Genomic DNA, 24,719 nt, shown 5'->3' on the forward strand with positions numbered 1-24,719 from the left:
CCCAAGTATAAAAACCCTAATAGAGAAAGTAGTGAAATACAATAAACCTCTAATGCTAAAATTTTTCGATTTTCACAAAGCCTTTGACAAAGCTGGGCTAAGCAAAATACTACAGGCGCTTTAAAAATGCAAGCTAGATTATAGGTATTCAAAATTATTAAACAATATATACCTACAGACAACAACCATTGTCAAATTATATATTATGTACTAATATTAATCGTATAATAAGCGATAGAAGCCACTAAATAGAGCGGGGCTTAGACGAAGATACTCAATGTCTCCTAAACTTTATAATACGATGCTAGAACATGCTTTTAAGAATTTGGATTGGCTGACAAAGGGAATAAAAATAGGCGAAGAATATCTAAACAACGTTTCGCCGATGATATTAGTCATAATAGCTGTAGACCAGGGCGCATCTGTAAAAATATTAGTACATTTGGACGTTGAGAGGTGACTCAAATTTTTTGCAGGAATTGCTTGAACATAACTCAAATAATAATATTTGAGTTATCCTCCCTCTCAAAAAGGTCCGGAACATTGTTTAAATAATCAACATGTCAAAAAATTAAGGAAAAATTCGATTTTTTTCTTCGTTTTTTGATTATAACTTTAATAGTATTCATTTCCGAGAAAAGTTGTACTAAAATAAAAGTTGCGTAAATAAATTTCCTACAATATAGAATTGGTTAAAAATTTGAAAAATAGTCAATCTTGTTGCAAAATAGCAATAATTGCGAAAAAACCATACAAAAACAAGTATTCGCATTTTACGTTTTTCAACCATTTATGCTACACTTAGGACCTTCATGTTTCACCCAGACAAACTTTATGATACAGTAAAACAATACTGTGAATTTCATTAAGATCGATCCAATAGATTTTGCAAAATAAATTTTGCAATCAAGCTTTCGCAAAAAAAAATCATTTTTTCAAAATGTTACAGGACTGAAAATAAAGAAGATAGTAAGTTGAAAATTTTTTTTGCGTATAGAAGTGTACTATACCTTTCATTCGCAATTTGCAAAATTAAAATCAATTAACTACCACGGCGTCAGGAATTTTTTTAAATAAACATTAATTATTGGTGCTACGCGCAGGACAGCGGATAGTTTGCTCTGATTGGGCATTCCAATAACCTTTGATAATGATTGATACATTTTATTTTTTATTGCATTTCGATATAAATTAATAAATTTTTTTATTGCAAAATAAAAACACATACTCTATCCTTTGAAATAACACTCTTTTAGCAAAAACTTTCTTTGTTCATATATTTTAACTTGAGAATAAAAGTTTATTATTTTTAAACATATGCAATTGTTTAAACAATATTTCACAAACAATAATAAAATTAGTTTGATTTTGGTGAAATTAAAATATTAAAATACAACAAAATATAGAGTAAGAAAATAAAGTATTAGATACAGATTGGAAAAAATTTTGGTGGAAATCAACTTGTGTGAATCTTACACCGCTTTCCTGCGCGTAGCACCAAAAATTAATGTTTATTTAAAAAATTTCCTGACGCCGTGGTAATTAATCGATTCTAATTTTGCAAATTGCAAATGAAAGGTACAGTACACTTCTATAAGCAAAAAAAAATTCAACTTGCTATCTGTTTTATTTTGAGTCCTGCAACATTTAAAAAAAAATGAATATTTTTTGCGAAAGCTGGATTGCAAAATTTATTTTGCAAAATCTGTTAAACCGATCTTAATGAAATTTACAGTGTTGTTTTACTTTATCATAAAGTTTTTTTGGGTAAAATATGAAGGTCCTAAGTGTAGCATAAATGGATGAAAAACGTAAAATGCAAATACTTGTTTTTGTATGGTTTTTTCCGTAATTATTGCTATTTTGCAACAAGGGTGACTATTTTTTAAATTTTTGACCAATTCTATATTGTACGAAATTTAATTACGCAACTTTTATGTCAGTACAATTTTTCTCAAAAATGATTAGTTTTAAAGTTATAATAAAAATCAATAAAAAAATCGAATTTTTCCTTCATATTTTGACATTTTGATTATTTAAACAATGTTCCGGACCATTTTCAGTGGGAGGATAACTCAAATATTATTATTTGCGTTATTTTCAAGCAATTTCTGCGAAAAAATTTGAGTCACCTCTCAACGTCCATCTCAAAACAGATGCGCCTTGGACTACTGAGCATCTAGGAATCACAAGAGAGATGAGATAAAGGAACTCGTTGTGGCTACAGAAAATGTAAATTTAAATGTAAAATTCTCGAAAACAAAAAATGACAACTTTGGCACCCAACCAGAACATCAGTATTGGTGGGCAAGAAATAGAACTCGTAGATAAATATAAATACCTAGGACGTGAAATTATTATTGGCAGGGATAATCAGACCCATGAACTGAAGAGAATAATCTGTTTTGGGAGGACAGCAGCGTATGGAAAACTTTTAAAAGTGAGCTGCATACTTGCCTGACGGAAAAAGCATTTGATCAATGCGTCCTCCCAGTATTGACATACGTAGCAGAAACACTTACCTTAACAAAAGCCTCGCCCACCAAACTGAGAGTAACACAGAAAAGAATGGAACGATCCGTGTTAGGAACTACTCTGCGAGACAAAATAAAGAACGAAGAAATCAGGAAAAGTACCAAGGGGACTGACGTTATTGAAAGGATAGTCAGACTAAAATGGAGATGGACAGGACACATAGCTAGAATGACACCATGGCATGAGACCAAGGGAAGACAAGAGAAGCGTCCGTCGACCACCTTCAGGATGGACTGATCATTTAAGAAGGCTAAATAAAATGATGAGGATGAGGGCTAGATAGACGGGGTTGGAAACACCAGGAGGAGGCATGTGTTCAGCAATGGACTTTTGAGGCTAGATTATGATGATGACGATACCCAAAGTGACTGTACCAGTTAAAAATACCAAGGTGATTAAAGTTTGTTTAAAACATTTTAGTCCTGTCGCCAGGGGGGTACAACGACCTCCTTTATTCAGATGAACCAAGTTTTTTTCTATGTATTTTGACCAGTAGAACATGAATTTTTGGGTAACATTTGATCCGGATGTCGATAAGATTGTTATAAACAAAGAACTTGAGGAATTACATAACAGCGATTTCTCGCAAAACAAAATATTTTTTTGTATTTTTTGGGTCATTCTAAGCAAAAATTGTTCTGACAAGTTTTTTCGTAGGATGCTTAGTTTTCGAGATAAACGCGGTTGAACTTTCAAAATATCGAAAAATTGCAATTTTTGAACCCGAATAACTTTTGATTAAAAAATAAAATAGCAATTCTGCTTACCGCATTTGAAAGTTCAAGTCAAATTATATCGGTTTTGATTATTTACATTGCTAAAAATTTATTTTTTTATTGTTAAACAAAGCTATAAACACATAGTGCTTGAGTCATGTTTTCAATGATCTCCCATTTAAAATCAAACGAGTAGGTAGAGTAGGTACAAGTGCAAGCGAGGCAATTTCTAGGTAACTTAGGCCTTAGAACGCATGTATTGGCACGGGAAACACTATGTCTTTATAGCTTTGTTTAACAATAAAAAAATAAATTTTTAGCAATGAAAATAATTAAAACCGATATAATTTAACTTGAACTTACAAATGCGACAAGCAAAATTGCTATTTTAGTTTTTAATCAAAAGATATTCGGGTTCAAAAATTGCAATTTTTCGATTTTTGGAAGTTCAACCGCGTTTATCTCGAAAACTATGCATCCTACGAAAAAACTTGTAAGAACATTTTTTGCTTAGAATGACCCAAAAAAATGTTTTGTTTTGCGAGAAATCGCTGTTATGCAATTCCTCAAGTTCTTTGTTTATAACAATCTTATCGACATCAGGATCAACTGTTACCCAAAAAATTCGTGTTCTAGGGGTCAAAATACATAAAAAAAACTTGGGTAAGTCCATCTGAATAAAGGAGGCCGTTGTACCCCCCCTGGCGACAGGACTATTTGTATTTTTTATATTTTCAGGGTGGTTGGTCGGCTCTCATGTGGGCGACATACAAAGGTCGCGTGGATACCGGCCTGATCCTAGTAGACCGAGGTGCGGACGTTAACGCTCATGGAAATTTTCACGTGTCTTCGTTACTATGGGCTTCCGGTAGAGGCTACACAGATATCGTAGAGTGTCTTTTGCAACGAAATGCTAAAGTAAACGTAGGAGACAAATATGGTACGACAGCGTTGGTCTGGGCGAGTCGTAAAGGATATACGGAAATAGTGGAATTGTTATTAAAAGCTGGTAAATAAAATTTCATTATTTTTTTCAATAATCACCAGTATGCTGATAATTATTACAATTACAATTTGGTCGTCAATGACATTTTGGTCAACAATTCTGCTTCTTTATCAATTTGCTCTGTGTTGCGTAGGGGAACTATAGCTTTATCTTCAAGGCTCAGCCTGGCTCAGCTTATAACTTGCCCAATCTGTTAATTGGTTTGTCCATTATTGGTTTACTAATGTATATTTTTTCTAGGTGCTAATGTGGATACAGCTGGTATGTACTCGTGGACAGCTCTACTCGTAGCTACATATGGAAACCACGTCGATGTGGTTAATCTACTTCTTGAACACAAGCCAAATGTTAACGCGCTAGACAAGGATGGATGCAGTCCGTTAACTATTGCTTGCAAAGAAGGATTTTATGAGATAGCCACGGCGTTGATGGCAGCTGGTGCTTATATTAATATTCAAGTAAGTTCCTTGGTATTTAACTTAAAAATATTACTTCATCTTCTTTACGTGCCATCTTCGCGACGAAGGTTGGCAATCATCATTGCTATTCTCACTTTTGACACTACTGCCCGAAAGAGTTCAATTGAGCTGCCTCCAAATCATTCTCTGAGGTTTCTCAGCCAGGATATTTCTCTTCTACCTATGCCTCGCCTTCCTTGAATCTTTTCCTGCATTATTAATTTTAGGAATTCATATCTGTCACCACGTGTTATATAACCTAGATATTGTAGTTTTCTTATTTCAAGGTAATCCAGTATCTCCCTGCTGTTCTCTATTCTTCTTATTACTTCTTCATTGGTTATTCTATCTGTCCAGGAGATTCTCAGCATTCTTCGATATGTCCACATTTCAAATGCTTCCAATCTATTGAGACATTGTTTATTAAGAGTCCATGTCTCCACACCATACAAAAGAACAGAAAACGCATAGCACTTTAGTACTCGTTTTCTAGGATTTAGGCTGAGGTCTCTACTACATAATATTTGTTTCATATTATTGAATGCACTTCTAGCCTTTTCTATTCTAACTTTGATTTCTTTGGTGTAATCGTTTGTTCCAATAATGTTTTTCCCTAAATAGTTATAATTCTGAACTCGTTCTATCGTCTTATTATTTACGTGTAGATTGATGTTTCTAATATTTTTGTTTGATATAACCATGAATTTTGTTTTCTTTATGTTTAGTAACAGACCGAATTCTTCACTCGTCGCAGCAACCTTATCCAAAATTCTTTGAGATCAGTAATACTTTCTGCTATTAGTATTGTATCATCAGCATATCTAATTTCACATATGAGTAGGCCATTTATTTTTATTATATTTTTTTTATTATATTTATTTTTATGCCTGCTACTTCATCTTCTAATACTTTTTTGAATATTTCCTCTGAGTATGCATTAAGCAGTGATGGCGACAAGACACAGCCCTGTCTAACACCTCTTTTGCTTTTTATTTTATTAGTTTTTAAATTATTCTTCTTGTTCATAATACAGATTATTTATTATTCTTTTATTCCGTGTGTCGATGTTCTTTGTTCTCAGTAATTACATTAATGGATTATGTTTCACCGTATCGAATGCCTTGTTATAATCTAGGAAGCAGACATAGATGTCCTGGTTTACTTCTTATACTTTTAAATAATGGTTTTAAAGTATAAAGGGCACATACGAAAAATTAATAGTCAAATCAGGAGTCACATTAACTTCTCAATATAATAGCACACGGAAGGATGTATCCGATTCAGAGCATTAGACGGGAAAAGGAACCATGACTACATTCAATGCATGTAGTCGTCGGACGGAATGGGGATTTATGGATTTCATTCAAGTCACCAAATCGATGGGATTCGGAACACGTTCAACTCACCTGTTCCGGTAGGCAGGTAGGTATTCTCCGTTCAACACACCGAGAACGCCCACTAATAGATTTCTGCTTGGTATTTTATACTGTCAGTGACGGTGTAAGAACATGTTCTGTTAAATACATAAGCGTATTCTAGCTATGATATATGAGTATATTATCGTCACAATTGTAACTTAAGAATCTTTGATCATTCATTATGGCTAAGAAATACTGATACACTGTATTGTTCTTGTCTTGTGCCTACCAATGCTATATTTTGCTTAGTTATTTTAATTTGTAGGATCGATCTGGTGACACAAACCTAATCCACGCGGTCAAGGGTGGCCACCGAGGAGTTGTGGAAGTTCTTCTAAAGAAATACGCCGACGTAGACATCCTCGGTAAAGACCGCAAGACCGCCATCTACGTAGCGGTTGAAAAAGGCAACTTGAACGTGCTCAAACTTCTTCTAACCTGCAACCCAGACCTGGAATTGGCCACGAAAGACGGCGATACTCCTCTCCTGAAGGCGGTACGGTCTCGAAACTCCGAAATAGTGCAATTGTTAGTCGATAAGAAAGCCAAAGTTTCAGCAGCGGATAAGAAAGGAGATACGGCTCTACACGTAGCGATGAGAGCTAGGTCGAAAGCCATCGTGGAGATATTGTTGAGGAATCCGAAGAATAGCCAGCTTTTGTATAGACCGAATAGATCGGGGGAGACTCCCTATAACATCGATGTGAATCACCAGAAGACGATTTTAGGACAAATTTTTGGTGCAAGTAAGTATTTTATCACTTTCTTTGTACACGAATCAGTTTTTTATAATATTGTTACGTTGTCCTGTAGGTTCTGAGATTAATAGAACATACATTTGTCTCGTCAGAATGATACCACACTTATTGAAGATGCAATGGGGTCAGTATGCTCAGGGTCTACTTATTACTTGGACGTAATTTACGTGGATTCGCATATAACTTAGGTGCTGTCTACGAAAAGGACACCGAGCCCCATATCTTCTCTAGGTGCTCAGCACTGGTCTACCAGAAATGACAAGACTTTGGTTCGGAGTTCATACCGCCAAGTCAAGTGAAGAAGATACTCTTAAGAGAGTTTGCAGCTCTCTGTGAGGCTACAAGTCAATTAAGAGACTAAATGCCTGCGACAATAGGATGGGCTGCGGATGCTAGTGGAAAATAGAAGGCTCGAAATCGCTGGGTCTCCAAATGTACCGAATATTGGGTCACCGAATATAGGTACAATGGATTTATTCTAAAGGTATTAGTAAATCCTGTAAATTTGTAAATCCTTTGCTATACAAAATGTGTACCGGAGTTATAAAGAAACTGGTCTAAAAAGCAAAAGTCTATTATCGGATCGAAAAAAAATCACCTCTTTGAGATAATCGTTGATTGGTGACGAAGTTCACGAAATATATCAAGTTTTGCAGATATGAGGTCGGTGATGTTGGTGAGCGAGTGAAACCAGGAAAAAGGGTATGCTCCCGTTTGTATTGACGAAGGATTTATATTTGGAAGTGTTCGGTTATGGTTTGGACAGGAAAGTACTTTGTTTTTGCAGAATGATAGTATAACATCTCACAACTACATTGTGGAAGATCTAGGAGAAGATGGTGTTATGCCATAGAGGAAATGGTCATTGAAAATATCATCGAATTTGTTTCTTTTTAGGGAGATTAAATACAAATGAAGACAACGAAAATATGTTAGGTTATGATCTGTATAGTAGTGCGTTAGCTGACATATTAAGCGAACCTTCCCTTTCCATGCCCATAATGGTAGGCCTCTATGCCAAGTGGGGTAGCGGAAAGTCATTTCTGCTCAGTAAACTTAGAGGTAAGTGAAATTTATTCTCATAATATCAGATATATTTCTTCCACTCAAACTTTTCCCATGCGTCACGATTCATTTTCAAACAAGTTAAACCAAAAAATAAAATGAAACGTACGTCGATGTGTAGATCATTGATAAGTACTGTCAGAGTGTCAGTGGTAATAATTATAAAATGGCTATTATCGCGTGAACGTATTTTATCAAGTTATTTTATTGAAGTGTTTAATCTTTTTTCGCTATTGAGGAGATTGATGGACGCAACATTAAACATAAAGATAAGACCTATAAAGCTAAATATAGAACGATAATAAATAAACTAAAAACCAGTCACAATAAAAAAGTTAATATGGCTAAGAAGGTTTAATATTACCTAAGGTTCAGAAATACAATACTATCGAGAGAATTCCATAAATAAAGTATTAATATTTTTAATATTATATCGTACCTTTGTGGAAACAGTGACACAAGTGCAAATTTTTGAAGTTATACTTCTTTAGGCGCGATTGAGAGTAAAATTTCATAATACTGCGCGCATGCGCACACAGACAGTATGGCGTTTAGTTGCTGAATCTTTCAAGTTATGTATAAATATATCAGTGCAAGAAAAGGTGTGAAAAGAATATATTAGTGTTTTTAGTAAATATATTTATTATAATTTTTGTGTCTTTGGATTTGTCTTCCTCAGGAGTAAGATGAGTATTATTAAAACATTTTATTGTATATTTATTATCTTCACCTTGTCTGTTTGTTACCGTAAATTGTCATTAGGTACGTCCGAACCGATAAAGACACAGTCCTCGTAGCGTATTTGGTATAGCATTCGGCCAGAGATCGAGAGGTCTTGAGTTCGAATCCGGAGCAATCCTATACTTTTTTTATTTTTTTGAAAGCGGTAAGCACAAAATTAGTTTGGTGTTTAAAAAAAATTAAAACAAACTGTTTAAAGTATATTTATTTTGAAGAAATCATATAATAGAAGTATAACTTCTTACGTGCGTACAAATTACACACACATTCTTTTTTTACAAATGGAGTTATCAACACTACGATATTACTAATACCCGTATTTTTCTGGGGACCCAAAAGTCAATATTGTGACTCTTCGTTTATTTAACTGACATATTATATTTATTTTTTATAAATATAAAACCAAATAAACAATAAATGCAAATAAACAGATAAACTGTCAGTATCATCGAATATTATAAACGTCAAAATTCATAAGCTATCAAAGATTTTCTGAATTGTTTATCCTTGTTTAACTTATTGTAATTTCTGTGGAAAAGCGGCTTAATTTTGCGATACTAGTTTCTGTGAGTTAAAAAGAGACCTAGCATAAAAAGTAATTGGTGGATAATTTCATGAATGGGAGAAGTTAGAGTGGAAGTACTATAACTTATTTAACCCTCTCACTGCCTATGACGCCATTTGGTACCACCATTAACAGGTACCAGTGCGCACAATTTTTTCCTTTCATTTTCATTAATTTTAATTACATTTTTAACAAATTTATAGCAATTTTAAAGCAAATTTAATCATCTATTGCAATTTTCAAGTTTTATTTTCATTTTAAGTCTATTTTTACCTATTTTTTTTAGATGAAATGAAGAATTTTGCCCGTGAATGGGTGGATCCCGTCTTCCAGTTTTCCACATTGCTCTTTCTTGTTATTGCACATATTTCCATAGTTATAGCTATAGTTTTAGGCCTTTCCTTTCAATCATGGGAAGTAGGTAAGTGTGTATGATCATTATATGGTTTGTATATTTTATCAATATAATATATCCATAACCAATGAACATTGCGTAAAATTCATAAATATTGTCTGATAATCGTTTCCTAGACATATTCATTTGTGATAAGTCGAGGTGGAAAAATTATGTTAGAGGGAGTAGGGGGCGAGCAATAGCATGTTTTCGCAGGCGAGAACCAGCATCTTGTCGCGAGTAATTGGTTAGTCAGTGGATAGATTATAATAAGCTTCTTTTTCGCTTCAAACCAATACAAGCTTTTCAGTACCTTTGAAACCTGAAAAGCTAAGGACGAAGAGAGAATACTAGGACCTGTGAGGGAAAACGGGAATCTTCAGAAGTCGATACAACAACGAGCTCTATCAACTTTATAAGAAAACACCCACTTTATAAGGAAATACAATGGGAGAGGATAGGTTACCAAAAAGAGCACTGAACGCTAGAATGCAGGGAAAGAGATTGGTTGAAAAGCCTAGAAAGCGCTGGGAAGACACAGTAAACAGCGATGCACAAACCCTTTTAGGAGTCCGTGTATGGAGAAGAGCAGTCACAGACAAACAAGGGTAGATTCAAAAAATAAAGGAGGCCAAGGCTCAATTTGGAAGAAGAAGTGGGTAGTATTTCGATAAAAAGGTAGGTAGAAGAGTTCCATATACACTTAAATTTGGTGAAGAGTCTCTATTCCACAACCTCTCATTAGATACTCTTTGTTACTTTCAACTCGTACCTTTTTTTAGTGTCACATTTAAATTTCTCTAACTTTTTACTTATGTTTTAGGGTTATCTGTTAGTGCCGGCGTTATAATTTTATGTTACGTAATACTCGCCAATATTTGGATCGCTAGTAAAAAGTACGACTGGGATTGGGCCTACAATTTCAACGTTCAACTCACTAGAAAAATGAACAATCTCAGACTCATGTTGCAAATTCTCTTTTGCCATCCTCCTGGTGCCACACACGACGGACTTGCCGTTCAACCAATCAGGTAAGAAAAATCATTTGTATCACATTACCATTGATTAAAAACACCCATGTGTGTGTTTATAATCAATGACATTACGTTATACAAATTTCTACATTAAGAACCTTACGAGGTTTGTCTTTGAGTTTTTTAAATGGGAAAGTACATCATGTCATGTGACACTTCATTTAAAAGCTTTTAAAATACAGATTACAAAAATGTACATTACTTTCGGTTAAATTCTTTTTTAACGCATTTATTTTTTTCGAATCTTGAGAAAACTAATAAGTATTTTTGAAAAATGTAAACGTAAAATGAAAGATTACATTATTACCAAAGGCAAAGAGTCCCTTGTAGAATAAACAAAAAGTTGCTTTTGAATGATATATTTGAAATTAAAAATCAGACTAAATTTTCTCCTTTTTTCACCCCTGTGACTTATTAGAATAAAAATTATAGAAGTTCTCAGGGACTTTCGTCCATCGATAATACTGTAATATTTTATTCTGCGTTTAAATTTTTCAAAAATACTTATTAGTTTTCTCAGGATTCGAAAAAACTGCATTTAAAAATAATTCTACCGAAATTGTGCGCCTACTCTCTCAAAAAGGATTAAAGTAATATACAGTTTTGTAATCAGTATTTCAAAAGCTTTTCAATGAGGTGTCACATGATGTACTTTTCCATTTAAAAAAATGAAAGTTATGCCTGTCGCCTGAAGAGGGATCGCGTAAAGTTCGAAACATTGATGCTATAATATACTATAATTATTTTAAAAATCGACCTGTCCCAGCGTTTTGCTTATGTGCTAAAAATAAATAAGTTATTAAGGGGGTAACCTTTATTCCAGTGCACTGTATGAAGCCAATAATGTCAAGTCACGTACACATACATACATAAGATAACATTATATTTCTGTTTTACAGATTTTTCTTCACTGATCAAACTAGAGTAAGCAGTACAGCCGGCGGTGAAAACTCAGTAGTTCAAATGATCGGTTCTCTTTACGATGCTATTGAAAGTCGCTATGGATCAGTCGCTACTAGATTGTACAGAGCATTCAAACCTAAACCAGGTAATACGGTATAATAATTTCTTTAAAAGGACACCGCACACATCTTATGGAAAATGTAATGTTGCTCAAATACAATAAAAATTACATGAATAGATTCATCTCGAAATTACACTTATTTAATATTATTGCGCCAACTCTGAATTTTGATTAATAACGTCGTAAGTTGTAATGTTTATGGAAATCACATTTTTGAAGTCCATAAAACTGTCATTCATAAATACTATTAGTCTAGTTACTATTGAAAATAGCTTAACCTAGCATGAGTTAAGTCGATTGGACGAACTATACAGGGTGTTTGGTAAAGAATGGGCCATAGCTTAACCTTAGATTCCTGAGGTTACAATAGGTCTATTTAAGCTAACTTACCTTAGTACAAAAGTTGATAATAACCGAAATACAGGGTGTCAAAGTTAACCTTATATTTTATTTATTTTTGAATATTTCCTGACAGGCATGGGACAATAACACGAAATGTGGTAAATGGTGGTGGTACTGTTCACCCTACTAAATTATATTAAACAAATGATTCTGGCTACTACCAGAGGCGTACGACAGGGGAAAGTGAATGGTTGACCCTTTCCAAATTCTACGCCACTGGCGGAATTGCTATTTTAGTGCAATTTTTTGATTCTCCAATACTTTCTATGTAAATAACATACTCTTCATTCGTAACGATAAAGCCATTAGTTTTCAAGATATTTGAAGCTAAAAACGAAGGAGCATAATACATTAATTAAAATAAATGTGCCTTTTCATTTTTAACTTCAAATATCTCAAAAACTAATAAATTTATCGTTACAAATGAAGAGTATATTATTTGCATAGAAAGTATTGGAGAATCTTAATACTATGCTAAAATAGCAGTTTCATTAGTGGCGTAGAATTTGGGAAGGGTCAACCATTCTCTTTCCCTTGTCGTACGCCTCTGGTAGTAGCCAGAACCGATTATTTAACATAATTTAGTAGGATGTACAGTACCTACACTTTCTGCCAACTTTCATAAGGATATGTCAAATAGTTTTATAGTACCGGCCACACATAGTTCTTAAAGTTTTAAATGAAGAATAAATTATTTAAAAAACAGAATACTTTAAAATAATTTGACACATCCATGTCATACTTGGCAGAAAGTGTAGGCACTGTACACCCTACTAAATTATGTTAAATAATCGTTTTTGACTACTACCAGAGGCGTACGACAGGGGAAAGTGAATGGTTGACCCTTCCCAAATTCTACGCCACTGATAAAACTGCTATTTTAGCATAATTTTTAGAGTCTCCAATACTTTCTAAGCAAATAATATACTTTTCATTCGTAAGGATAAAGTCATTAGTTTTCGAGATATTTGAAGTTAAAAATGAAAAGGCACACTTATTTTGATTAATTTATTATGCTCCTTCGTTTTTAGCTTCAAATATCTCGAAAACTAATGGCTTTATCGTTACGACTGAAGAGTATATAATTTACATAGAAAGTATTGGTGAATCAAAAAATTGCACTAAAATAGCAATTCCGCCAGTGGCGTAGAATTTGGGAAGGGTCAACCATTCACGTTCCCGCGTCGTACGCCTCTGGTAGTAGCCAGAAACGTTTGTTTAACATAATTTCGTAGGGTGGACGGTATCAGCCCCACTTACCAAATTTCGTGATGTTGTCAAATGCCTGTCAGGAAATATTCAGAAATAAATAAAATAAAAGTTTAACTTTGACACCCTGTATTTCGGTTATTAATAACTTTTGTACTAAGGTAAGTTAGCTTAAATCTACATATTTTAACCTCAGGAATCTAAAGTTAAGCTATGGTCTATTCTTTACCAAACACCCTGTATACGTTTAGACACAATAGGTATAACTTCCTTCAAATTATTATAGAAGGGAAAATAGGAGGCAGACGCAGCCCGGGTAGACGACAAAAATGACCTGGCGCGCAACATCAAAGATTGGACAGGATTAGACTTTCAAAGTCTAATAAGAAAAGCCCAAAATATAGAATACTTTGCAGAAGTCATCGTCAACCTTCGCTAAGAAGACGGCACCCAAAGAAGAAGAATATATGTACTTTGGTACGACTGACCAAATTATACCTACTTTATTATCTATAAGTAAGCCTCTGCTTAAAGACATGCAGAAAGTTTTATGGACTGGCGATTGACAGAATCCCTTTTCTCTCTAGCTCACGCACACAGCCATTTGATTTTAGATTCATTTATATCAATTTACGCTGTTATTAATCAAAATTCAGAGTTGACGCAATGATATGAAATTATTGTAATTTCGAGACGAATCTAATCATATAAATTTTGTTGGATTTGAGTGACATTACATGTTCCATAAGATCTGTGCGGTGCCCTTTGCAACTTACATTGTTTATTTACATTTAATTAGTAGTTTTTTTGACTAGATTTTTTTTAATTATGGTTTTTGTATGATTTTAGTGAAAAGTGCGTCGAGTTGGACATATAGAAAAGTATGTTGTTTACCATACGTCGTCTTCTTCGAAGTGACGTTATTAATGTTATTAACTGGAACGTGTGCCTTGACTATATACCTTATCCATGTTAGTGCGACAGCTACCGTGTAAGTATACCGTAAATACCAGTGGTAGTCGGTCAGGGTCGGCAGTGCCGACCCAGACTTTTATAGATATAGATTTGTTTTAATATTTAATTTAATCAGAGTTGATGTCATATGTATCTGTGAAATAAAAAAAATCTGTCAAATAATACAGACTTTATTCATGGTTTTTAAAAGGATTCGGCCAATCCGAGCGTTAAGTGATCCCTGCGCATAAGAGACTTTTCAAAAAATGAATGATCCGAGCCATTCATCTGACTGTTTTCGGCAAGCCGACCCCAGCTCATCTCGAGCTTGACGATTTACATTAAGCGGCAGGTACGGCACATTTAAATCTGCCGATGTTTCATTTGGAAGCATCGGCAGACATTGTAAAAAATAATCACGCCGTTTTACGTCGTTTAATTGATATTGTAATTTATTTAAGTTGTCAGGAATTATCATTTACGGCATTACGAGCATTCGTTAAATCAAAGTAATTATAGAGAACTAATAAAATTGTTTAAGAAATACGATTTGAAATTTTCCAATTTTTTTTCTGATTCGAAGATATTTAGCGGCTTGTCTAAAACAGTACAGAATGAACTAATATAATCAATTAGTTACATTTTGAATAACGTTATTGAATCTGAGATTCTGAAAACCATTTGCTTTTCGCTAGAAGTAGATGAAACTTCTGATTATCATGTTATTCACAACTATCAATTGTTGTTCGATAGGCGTTACGTGGTAATATTTATGAGAGGTTTTTAGGTTTTACAGACGTCAGTAAAAGCAATAAAGCAGAATATATTTTTGGTGTTTTAAAGGACAGATCAGAGATCAGAATGAAATTTATGGATATCAAAAATAAATTGGTAAGGCAAATTTACGACGGCGCTGCCATGGTGTCCGGTGAATTGAATGGTCTCCAGGCAAAAGTTAAAACTATTGCACCACAAGCTTTATTTACTCACTGGCATGCGCATAGAATGAATATAGTTTTACAGGATACGTGTAAAAAATTACAGAATATCGTCTTTTCTTGCCATTTTAGCTCGCTTAAACGGATTACTGTTTTAGAACAATTTGTTTCGAAAAAAATGCAAACAGTTTGTCAGACGCGATGAAATTTTAAATCTCGGTTAGTTTTCACTGTAGCCGATTTTCGTGAACAGCTTTTTGGAAGTTTTTTATTTTATTATCGAAGGCGACGATTTTGAAAGCGGTGATATCTCGATCCGTGAAGCAATCGGTTTGAGAACTTTATTAAATGATTACTCTTTTAATATTCTTTTAAATATTTTTAAGAAAGTGTTTGCCCAAACCCATTTGATATTCATTGTTGTTTAAAATCAGTTAATTGTCATTATTTATTCCAAAAATAAAATAAGAAAGCGGGTGCAAAATCTCAGAGATTTTCGTAATGATAAAGTTTCCAATATATTATACGCAGTGACGTTTTGGATTCGCTTGATATTTTCGAACCACCCCAAAAAAGACAAAGGCATGATACATATCTCGAAAAACGAGTATATTTTGAAATTTTGGATACCTGCTATTATGCAAATAGATACTCGTTTTTCGAATTTTGAAGATTTGCCAATTTTCTGACCTCTTTGATAATTCAAAATTTAAAAGTTACCTTCGCCAAAAAAGTTCCAATATATTTATTTATATTACAAATTACTTAAAAATTATGCTGATGCTATCCAAATATTTTCGGAAAGTGAGATAAGTTACAAATATGTATAATTTTATATAGTAAGAACTTCAATTCACTACAACAAACTGTTCATAAATTCTCTTATTACCACTAACTTCTGCCTCAAATGAACGGGATTTCTCTTGTCTCAAAATAATCAAAACGTATTGTCAAAACACTGACACAAGAGAGAATGTTAAGTAAACCAAACAAAAAAAAACAAAAAAATCTCCTATGATGATTTAAGCCTTTTAATTAGATGGTATACCTATATGAGGAGAAAAAAATCTTGCCGACCCTGTCTCTAAGGCCACGAGCCGCCACTGGTAAATACAGTATGTATCTCAGTAATCTTATTTTAGAAAGGACAAAATTTTGACCTTTCTATATTTAGTTAGTTATGATTAGTGGAGCCTAACTGATTTTTTCTTTATTGTATTTTACTGTTATTGAGGTTATCCTGTTAATAAAGTTTTGTATAAATATACGAAAAGGAATGTTCACACCTCGTCTAACCCGCCATTCTGTGACACATGTTTAGCTATTTTTAGCTCTTCAGATGGAATGTGCTTGAACGGCGAGCCAAAGAGAATATTTATTTCGTATATCACTGGTTAATACACAACCAAGCAAATAAAGTTTTAATAAAGTTTTTTTTTTGTTACAGTGACACATGTTTAGCTATTTTTAGCTCTTCAGATGGAATGTGCTTGAACGGCGAGCCAAAGAGAATATTTATTTCGTATATCACTGGTTAATACACAACCAAGCAAATAAAGTTTTAATAAAGTTTTTTTTTTTGTTACAGTACTGACATCAATGAATTTACGCTAAAAATGATTCTGGTTGTTGCCGCCTTGCTGCTCGGCGTCGCATGCCTAGCCAATATGTATACCTGGAGTAGGATGTTGAAAGCTTTACTTTTTTCCCAAAGGAGACACCTCCAAAGGTCTATATCTAAGTTGGAAACATTGAAGTCTGAGGGATTTTTGCAAACACTTAGACAAGAGGTACGTATATCCTTATCATCATTAATGGTGCTACAGCCCTGTAAAAGAGTCTCGACCTTCCCAGGTTTATTACGCCAGTCAGTTCTATCCATTGCCAACTGTTGCCAGTTGCTGCGCCTATTTTAGACGGAGAGGCAGCGCTGAAAAATCTCTTTAAATTTACTAAAGCTAGATTTTTCACAGTTGATTACTGTGATTGTGTAGAGAAACATACTGCGATCGGTCAAGCGAAACGTAGAACAGGGGTTACTGAGAGGGCATCAAAGTTGCTTTCCTACGAAGGTAATTAAATCCATTTACTAAGGCTGAAAATCACTACACACATTGTATTTTAAATATAAATAAAAGTTATTATAGTCGGTCAGCTGTATGACGGGACAGAGCCGGTCGGTCGGCCCCAATAGTCGATTGAGGAAATAAGGCATTTTGGCTCGCAATTTTTTCGTCCAGCATGGATTTACTTGAAATTTTCACAGAAGGTAGGGAATAGTCCAAGGATCATTTTCTATAACATGCCGCTATCAAACGCTAAAAAGTGGGGGTGGTTGCCACCCCATCTCGGGGGTGGGAATTTTTTATTACATTTAACCATGTAATTTCATGGAAAAAGTAATTCTAAGAAAAAATGTTTTTTACATTTTCTTCGTAAAACTAATATTTTTCGAGTTATTCGCGCTTGAAAATAACAGTTTTTCAACGAAAAAATCGACTTTTTTAGAGGGTTTTTTAAGAATACCTCGAATATGCATTTATTCAAAAAAACTGTAGATATCAAAATTATATCTTATAGGGCCGGTTGTTCGAACGCTAATCAAAACTGATCATTATCAAATATTTAATTACAATTATATTTGATTAAGCGTACTTCTGACAGATGTCGCATTTTGAGGTTATGTTGACTGATTTATTTTATTATTTTGGTTTTAATTTAAAATAAAACATAATTAAACTCTTTCTGATGTTAATTTCTTGTTTTTACTTACAAATCAATAATAATAATAAGCAATTTTTAATAATTTAAGAGCTGCGGCTATATTTTAATTACTTTACCTACAATCAATAACTGATTAGTGTTTTACATGTATTTTTCATGTCGCGATTTGATTCCCATCAAGAAAATTGATTACAATAAATGATTGATTAATATCAACTTCTTGATTAGCGTTCCAACAGAAACCAAATTATTCTCCAATAATATCTTTAAGACCAATACAAACCGAGATACGGCATGTTAAAGGTTAGCTTTTTTCGTCAAATGCATAATTTGAAATCTCCAAAGCCAAATAATGGGAAAAATTTGCATTTTTCGAGGAAAACTTATAATAATAATAATCTTTTTTCAAGTATACAATTAGACCTTGCAAAAACATAATAAAAAGTTTCTAGCATGAAAATTAAGCGACTTATAATCAAAAAAATGTCGGTACCTGCTTTTCTCTACGAAAAAATCAGTGAAAAGAACCCCCTAACTACCTTCCTAATTCAAAATTGGGACAAGGAGTTTGACCTATTTAAAATGCCTAATTTTGGAAAAATTGAAGTTTAAAGAAAAATTGATTTTTTGCTATTTGGTATTTTTTTATTTATTTTATTATTATTTTATTGTTTATTATTTTATTTGGTATTTAAATCATTTTTGAAGAAACTTTTTATCGCCAAAAGTACATAGAATATTTTTCGAGGTATTCTCAAAAAAGTCGATTTTTTCGTGGAAAAACTGTTATTTTCAAGCGCGAATAACTCAAAAAATATTAGTTTTACGAAGAAAATGTAAAAAACAATTTTTTCTTAGAATCACTATTTCCATCGAATTACATGGTTAAAATGTAATAAAAAATTCCCACCCCCGAGATGGGGTGGCAACCACCCCCAAAGTTTTAGCGTATGATAGCGGCATGATATAGAAAATGATCCTTGGACTATTCCCTACCTTCTGTGAAAATTTCAAGTAAATCCATGCTGGACGAAAAAATTGCGAGCCAAAATGCTTCATTTCCTCAATCGACTATTGGGGCCGACCGACCGGCTCTGTCCCGTCATACAGCTGACCAGATATAATAACTTTTATTTATATTTAATTTAGGATGGGTGTACTGATATTCAGCCTTAGTAAATGGATTTAATTATCTTCGTAGGCAACTTTGATACTCTCTCAGTAACCCCTGTTCTACGTTTCGCTTGTCCGACCGCAGTATGTTTCTCTACACATTCCCTACCCTATATACCCATATTTCTTACCCATACCCCTATTTCTTTTTCCCACAAGTTTTGACATAAGGATTCTTCTAGGAAGGTTGTTCTGCTGTGATCTTGCAAGATGTCCTGTCCATCTTAGTCTTCCTATTTTTATAAGAGATACCACGTCTGTACCACCAAATATATGTTTATATCTGTGGTATACCTCCTCCTCCAAACACCATTTTCACAGATGCCACCGAATATTCCTCTCAGGATCCTTCGTTCATATAGCAGGAGGTTTTCATCTGCCTTGGAGATGGTCCATGTCTCCAATCCATGTGTTAACACTGGTTGTGTAAGGGTTTTGTATATAGTTATTTTTGTTTCTTGGCTTAAGTTTCTGCTTCTCATATGTCTACTCAGTCCAAAATAGCATTTGTTTGCTAGAATTATGCTTCGGCGTATATCCTTATAAACATTAAAATAACTATGAAAGAAAATTAGCAATTTAAAGTAGCAAAGTAATATTGAGTACCAGCAATATTTGTATGAAAGATATTGATAATATAATCATCAGATACTACAGGCCGACAAAATTTGACCAATATTCGGATCTAGAGATCAGAGTATCCTTTTCAGAAGATTTTTATACGCTAAATGCGAATCTGAGATCCAATTACCAAATTGACTCTGATTTCTTAGATATCCTAACTGTAAGGTGCAAACATAGCGGTTTTTTGTTGTTTGTGAGGTTATGTATGTTCGAATAATTATTCGAACATGGTAAAACTGTTAAAAATATTGTTAATTTCGCACAAATCTTTAACTCCATTTTTGAATTGCAATACTGCCAACAATGTAAATCTGTAAGGACAAAAGTGTTTAGTGTTTAATGTGTGTGCCTCAAAGAGATATGTTTCGGAAAAGACTTTCTCTTCGAGACCTCAAGTGCCACCCCGCTACCTTCCAGGCACAATGTACCAGGGCAACTCGCCCTTTTAGGGGCAGTGCGATTTGAGTCGACTTCCCAGCACCACTCCCGTTGCTCGTAGCACTCAAAATTGTGAGCAAATCAGTGTGAGTTAAGAAAAAGAAGTCTCAGCTGTGTTGTGCTTCAGTAAAGTCCGTCCCGGACCTTAATCCAATTAAAAGTGCAATCAATCACAAGTATAGTGCCCTTCGTGTACCAAGGTGTTAGAAGCTCGCTTCGTTTTTTGGCTGGTATCTGCAAAAACCCACAGTTGCTACATCGCCTCCACTGCCTGGATCGTGATATAGTCGGTTCGCTAAACTCAGACACAACTGACTAGTGATTTTAGTAGGTAATTTTTTTGTTTTTGGCCAATTTTGCCAAAATTGGCAAAATTACTAACTATTTAGTAATTTTTTTTTTGCCAATTTTACCAAATTGACAATATTATTTACTACGTTGGGCGCCAGTGAAACAAAAACGACAATAGACTACCGCAGCTAATTGAAATAATATTCGAAAATAATACTTCAATCATCCAAGATAGCTATCGTTCGCCCTAGCTTAGCTGAGTCTCTGAGGGTGTGTGTTCGTCTTGTCCTAATTTTAGATATGAACTCTGAGAATTTAAAATGGAAGCAAAAAAAAACAGTATTTTTAACTAATCATGTTTATTTGTTCAATAAAGATATAATAAAAATATGACTTATTAAATGCATTAACAAATATATTCAAATTCTTGTCAAAAACTAACAATTCTTGATTATACTTATGGCTTTTGGTATCTGGTTCGCTGGTAACTTCTTGATGTCGAGTGGTACTGCTGTAGACTTCTTGTAGACCTAGGCAGATGTTCGGCCCTAGGCCCCTGCAACTGGAGATGGTAGTCGTTGCAGTCTAGATGACATGGTCTTCATTGTGTAAGCCTTATTAGTTCCATCAACCGGTGAGGATGCCTTGAAGCTCCTGAAGGGAGAAAGGTTGATTTATTCCCAAAAACTAGAATACAAAACGTGTATAAGTTTTGACATCAAGAAGAAAGGTAGGTACCTTGCCAAAAAGTATTCAAAAAGTAGCAAATGGCAAGGGGTAAATTAAATGGAATTAAGATGAGGAGAATAGTTAAATTATCTGGTTACTAAAAGCATCAGTAGATGAAATGAAATATTCAAAATTAAGATATCAAGACACGTGGAGAGTCGAGGTTAGGTGTAGGAAAAAATGACTATAGAAATTATTATAAAAAGCTAGATATGCATGTAGTAATATAATGAATGTGATTAATATGATAAGAATAAAAAACTCACCCTAAGAGAATATTAATAAGTCTGGAAATAGATAGCTATTATCAGCCCTGTAATTGGCTTTTATACCAAAATTAATTTTCCACCACCATTTTGAAAATTGAGAGACGAAGTGTCACTTAGGAGGTGGCAGGCATGTTCCGTATTAAAAGACAGATATCTAGAGAGTAAGGATATACGGGGTACGGAGTTCAGTTGATGATTTAAATGAAAAGAGATAGTAAATAGAAGATAATAAAAGAGGGCGCCAACGAGTTTTTAACGAAGAAAACAGGTAAAACAAATAGAAGAAAATTATTAATGAAATATAAAGAAAATAAAATAATTATTTAAAAATAAAATAGCAAAGATGTGACGTTTGTAATGTTACAAAATCACTAGCCAGTTGTGTCCGAGTTTAGCGAACCGACTATACCAGTGAATTTGGTCATAGACAATAGTGTGCACACACATAGACATTTCGAAAGACTGTAAGTAACATTGTAATTGTAGAATTTGTCTCTCTTTATGATCTTGGTTTTGGTAGATATATTAGTCTTATATACCTCGTCCAATTTACTTACCGTTGCACGTCATCCGCGCCATAGCCTGTGACACGATACCAACACGAAATATCTAGGCGGTAGGTGTGTTCCCCTTTAGAATCATTTTGATTCTAAAAAAGAACACACCCACCGCCTAAATATTTCGTGTTGGTATCGTGTCACAGGCTATGGCGCGGATGACGTGCAACGGTAAGTAAATTGGACGAGGTATATTGTTGTTTGTTCCCCTTTATATCCTAGTTTGTTCCCCTTTAGTATTTTTCTTTTCAATAAATTGCTTAGCATCCTTTGTAAAAGCTTTTTTTGAACGATTGTAGAAACCCTCTTTATTATAGGTAATAGCCTCACATTCTTTTACAACCAGCACCTACAGTTTGTACATCTCTCTCTTTTTTAGGACGTTCTTTATGAACATTCTATTGTCGTGTTGTGATACAACAATGTAACATCGTAATATAATTTTTCTCTCAGAAACTGTTGTCATCTTAAAGTATGTCTCAATCTTTTGAATGACTTGAGTTGACTCAAATCAGAACTTCTTTTTTGCTCAGATACTCAGATATCCAATTTTAAAATTTCTTAGTTTCTACAAACACTATGATTGTGTGACAGGGAGAAAATATTTTTGAAGTATGTGAAATTTATTTCCTAGCTGAGGGCTTTCGGCTTATAAAGTCATCTTCAGAGCTATGTATATAATAATTTCAAAATTCCACTATGAAGAGAGAGGATCCCATTTACAGTTGAAAAAATTCGTATTTAGCGCTCCAAAGACTTTCGGAGAAGAATACTTTGTTTGTTTTTTAAGGCTCGGGGTCATGGGCCTATGTAAGGGTAGCTACTTTTTTATTTCAACGTGGAATGAAGTAAACACTTCTGATGTATGTAGGCATATGAATTTATTAAAAAATCCTTAAAATTTATCCACAAGGGAGTGGAAGTACAAAACGTTTTTGGTCAAACTGACCATCATCAGTGTAAACGTCCAGTGTACAAGTAATTGATACACTGGACGTTTACACTGATGATGGTCAGATTGACCGAAAACGTTTTGTACTCCCACTCCCTTGTGGATAAATTTTAAGGATTTTTTAATAAATTCATATGCCTACATACAACAGACGTGTTTACTTCATTCCACGTTGTTATATTGAAGGTATACAGGGTTTACCCCCTTTTTAAAACTTTTTTATTTATTAACATTCGTTTTTTGTTTTTAGGTTAATTTAATGAAAGACATGGTAAAATGTTTAGACAGTTTGAGCAGTCAACAAACCAGACTCGTAGTGGTAGTGGACGGACTCGATAGTTGTGAGCAAGATAAGGTGCTGCTTGTTTTAGATACTGTACATATGCTTTTTTCCGACGCGAACACCCCGTTCATTGTGATATTAGCCATAGATCCACATGTTATTGCCAAGGTAAGTCGGCAGTGGATTTTTCAACGTTTTGATATTTTGCGAGTAACCAGTTTCAACTGTTACACATTACAGGAACCTTTAAATGTTTTGCAAGGGTTATTTTTAAGGCTTTAATATAATTTATGCAACTAAGAGACTTGCTAGCGCTTCATAGATAAACAAAATTAATTATTTAATTGATTGTTAACTTAAAGGCAAATAACAACACAAGCTTACAACCTAATTTGGATCTTTATAACCAACATCTTTAGGTTCACCACTTTTGAGGTTCTATTTATAATTGTTTAAGAGGAAATGAAAGGGGATATCTTTAACATTTTGAGGTTGGTTGAACTTCAACAAGTTAGAGAGTCTAATTTTTACCTTGAACAAATTTGCTAATATTGAGATGGTGAGTGTGAATGCCAAAAAGGTAACCCTTGTAGAAATACACGCCATTAGATAATCTTGCAGACAAACACTGTTTATGCTTAGTTAATATGATTTTGCAATTAGACTCATCTAGCAAATTAGTTTAGGGCCAACGTCATCTGATAAAAGATATCATCGGGTATTTTATTCCTTGGTGGAGGGGGACACACAACAAAATTCCTCTTTGAACCAGGATAGTGGCGAATGATGCCACTTGCAGACATTTATTGCATTATTTCCTAGTAGCCCGATCAGGGAACGCAACATTTTACGAAACCCTCCAAAAAAATAAAGGAAGGATGAAAATTTGGCAATAGGTAGTTGAAATTGTCTATTATAAGAAAAAGTTTACAATTCTACATCCCCTCCATTTTACAAAAATTGGAAAATACGGGGTGAAAATTTTTTTCTCGGGGGTGAAAAAATATATGTTCAAAATAAGTCCGGAATTGGATAAAATCACTAATTTTAAGCAACTTTTGTTCTATAGAGTTTTTTACTAAGTCAATACTTTTCGAGTTATTTGCGAATGAATGTGTTCATTTTTAACCACAAAAAAATGTTTTTGGACGGTTTTTCGGAGATAAATCAAAAAGTAAGTATTTTATTGAAAAAAAATATTCTTAGTAAAAATATATCTTATAAGAAATTGAAAAAAATGGTGTATGCGTGAGGTCTGCAGACCCAGTAGAAGCAGAGTTGCAGCTAATGAAATGTAGGTTCTTCTTCGTCGAATTCCAAATCGAATATTTCAATGTGAAATAACCAAATAACGGAGCACTTTTCGGGGAAAATTCATTTGAACTTTTTTAAAGTGTTTAAAAAAAGGTTTATTTTTGTTTTTTTAAAAAACTTCTAGCATTAAAAGTAAGTGAGTTACGCT

At 33.9% G+C, this 24,719-nt stretch overlaps 1 protein-coding gene across 7 annotated transcripts in view; it reads left to right on the forward strand.

The window, feature by feature from the left end:
• LOC114332468 (kinase D-interacting substrate of 220 kDa B) overlaps positions 1-24,719 on the forward strand; it is a 239,411-nt gene that overhangs the window by 159,256 nt on the left and 55,436 nt on the right. For all 7 annotated transcript variants that reach the window (XR_007698415.1, XM_050652311.1, XM_050652313.1 and 4 more), the window contains 10 exons: positions 3,990-4,260; positions 4,498-4,715; positions 6,399-6,879; positions 7,789-7,953; positions 9,549-9,683; positions 10,480-10,687; positions 11,590-11,738; positions 14,175-14,316; positions 16,806-17,007; positions 23,225-23,425. Coding sequence is in view for 6 of the 7 variants with exons in the window: in XM_050652311.1 (XP_050508268.1) it covers positions 3,990-4,260; positions 4,498-4,715; positions 6,399-6,879; positions 7,789-7,953; positions 9,549-9,683; positions 10,480-10,687; positions 11,590-11,738; positions 14,175-14,316; positions 16,806-17,007; positions 23,225-23,425 (2,172 nt within the window). In the remaining variant the exon portion in view is untranslated. The remainder of the gene's footprint in view (positions 1-3,989; positions 4,261-4,497; positions 4,716-6,398; positions 6,880-7,788; positions 7,954-9,548; positions 9,684-10,479; positions 10,688-11,589; positions 11,739-14,174; positions 14,317-16,805; positions 17,008-23,224; positions 23,426-24,719) is intronic.

Source organism: Diabrotica virgifera, chromosome 5 (assembly GCF_917563875.1).
Source record: "Diabrotica virgifera virgifera chromosome 5, PGI_DIABVI_V3a".
Classification (NCBI taxonomy): Eukaryota; Metazoa; Arthropoda; class Insecta; order Coleoptera; family Chrysomelidae; genus Diabrotica; species Diabrotica virgifera.